At 40.4% G+C, this 1,258-nt stretch overlaps 1 gene segment (V, D, J or C); it reads left to right on the top strand.

Annotated features, from left to right (window-relative positions):
• The first annotated feature begins 722 nt into the window (after window positions 1-722).
• On the top strand, window positions 723-1,258 carry LOC110288553. The segment is given in 2 exon segments: window positions 723-808; window positions 902-1,258. Coding segments are annotated over 2 exon segments (369 nt in total).

Raw genomic sequence — 1,258 nt, 5'->3', positions numbered from 1 at the left:
GTCTTTGTATGCAATTGACCCTTTCCAATCTTTTCAGAGCATCTTTATGTAGATATACTAGGGTGTTTTGTTGCTATATGCACATTAACTTCTCTGAACTGTGAATATTTCTACCAAGTATTAATGCATTGTTGAGCTAGAACAGAATGATACTCTGTTTGAATTATTTGTGTTAATTCTAAAATGGACTGCTTTGAAATGCAGGAGTCTTTAAAATCTAGGCACTCTCTGCCCTTTTCCGTCCATTTCTAAATTCATCTTTATAATTATATCATTTCCCAGATTTATACTCATTATATTACACACATTAATCTTCTTCCATGAACTGACCATTGGAATGAACAAACATAGTATAAATCACTTTTCCATAATTAATGTACTATAAAAACTTTGTGTTTTTCTCCTTATTCATTCCTTTAAACTGGCCTACATATTTGTAATGCTCTCCACTGTGAGTAGGGCAATACGTGGTGACACAAGATTTTCATGACTATTGTCACTCTAGAATATTGATAGTGGATGTTTATGACTCTGGATAGGCCTGAACAACTGATGACTAACGCCCCTGAGCTCTGTTCTTATAACATGTAACCAGCTACTTGTGTCAGTGTAGTAGATTTCACAGGACATCTTATAATAAACCTGTAAATGAAGCTAATTTGCATTACTAGCCCATCCCAGCCCATACTAAGGGTTATATTATGTCTGTGTCACTGCCTGGTGCTGACAAATCTTGAAAAGAATAGACCTGGTTTGTGAATTATGGCCTGGACTTCACGTATACTCTCTCTCCTGGCTCTCTGCTCAGGTCAGCGTCCTTTCTACACTGCAGTGGGTATGCAACAATGCACATCTTGTCTCTGATTTGCTACTGATGACTGGATTTCTCACCTGTTTGCAGGGGCCATTTCCCAGGCTGTTGTGACTCAGGAATCTGCACTCACCACATCACCTGGTGGAACAGTCACACTCACTTGTCGCTCAAGTACTGGGGCTGTTACAACTAGTAACTATGCCAACTGGGTCCAAGAAAAAACAGATCATTTATTCACTGGTCTAATAGGTGGTACCAACAACCGAGCTCCAGGTGCTCCTGCCAGATTCTCAGGCTCTCTGATTGGAGACAAGGCTGCCCTCACCATCACAGGGGCACAGACTGAGGATGATGCAATGTATTTCTGTGCTCTATGGTACAGCAACCATTTCCACAATGACATGTGTTGATGGGGAAGTAGAACAAGAACACTCTGGTACAGTC

This window comes from Mus caroli, unplaced genomic scaffold, assembly GCF_900094665.2.
Source record: "Mus caroli unplaced genomic scaffold, CAROLI_EIJ_v1.1 scaffold_10507_1, whole genome shotgun sequence".
Classification (NCBI taxonomy): Eukaryota; Metazoa; Chordata; class Mammalia; order Rodentia; family Muridae; genus Mus; species Mus caroli.
Note: the sequence above shows the minus strand (reverse complement) of the source record. Positions and strands in the feature narration are given on the sequence as shown.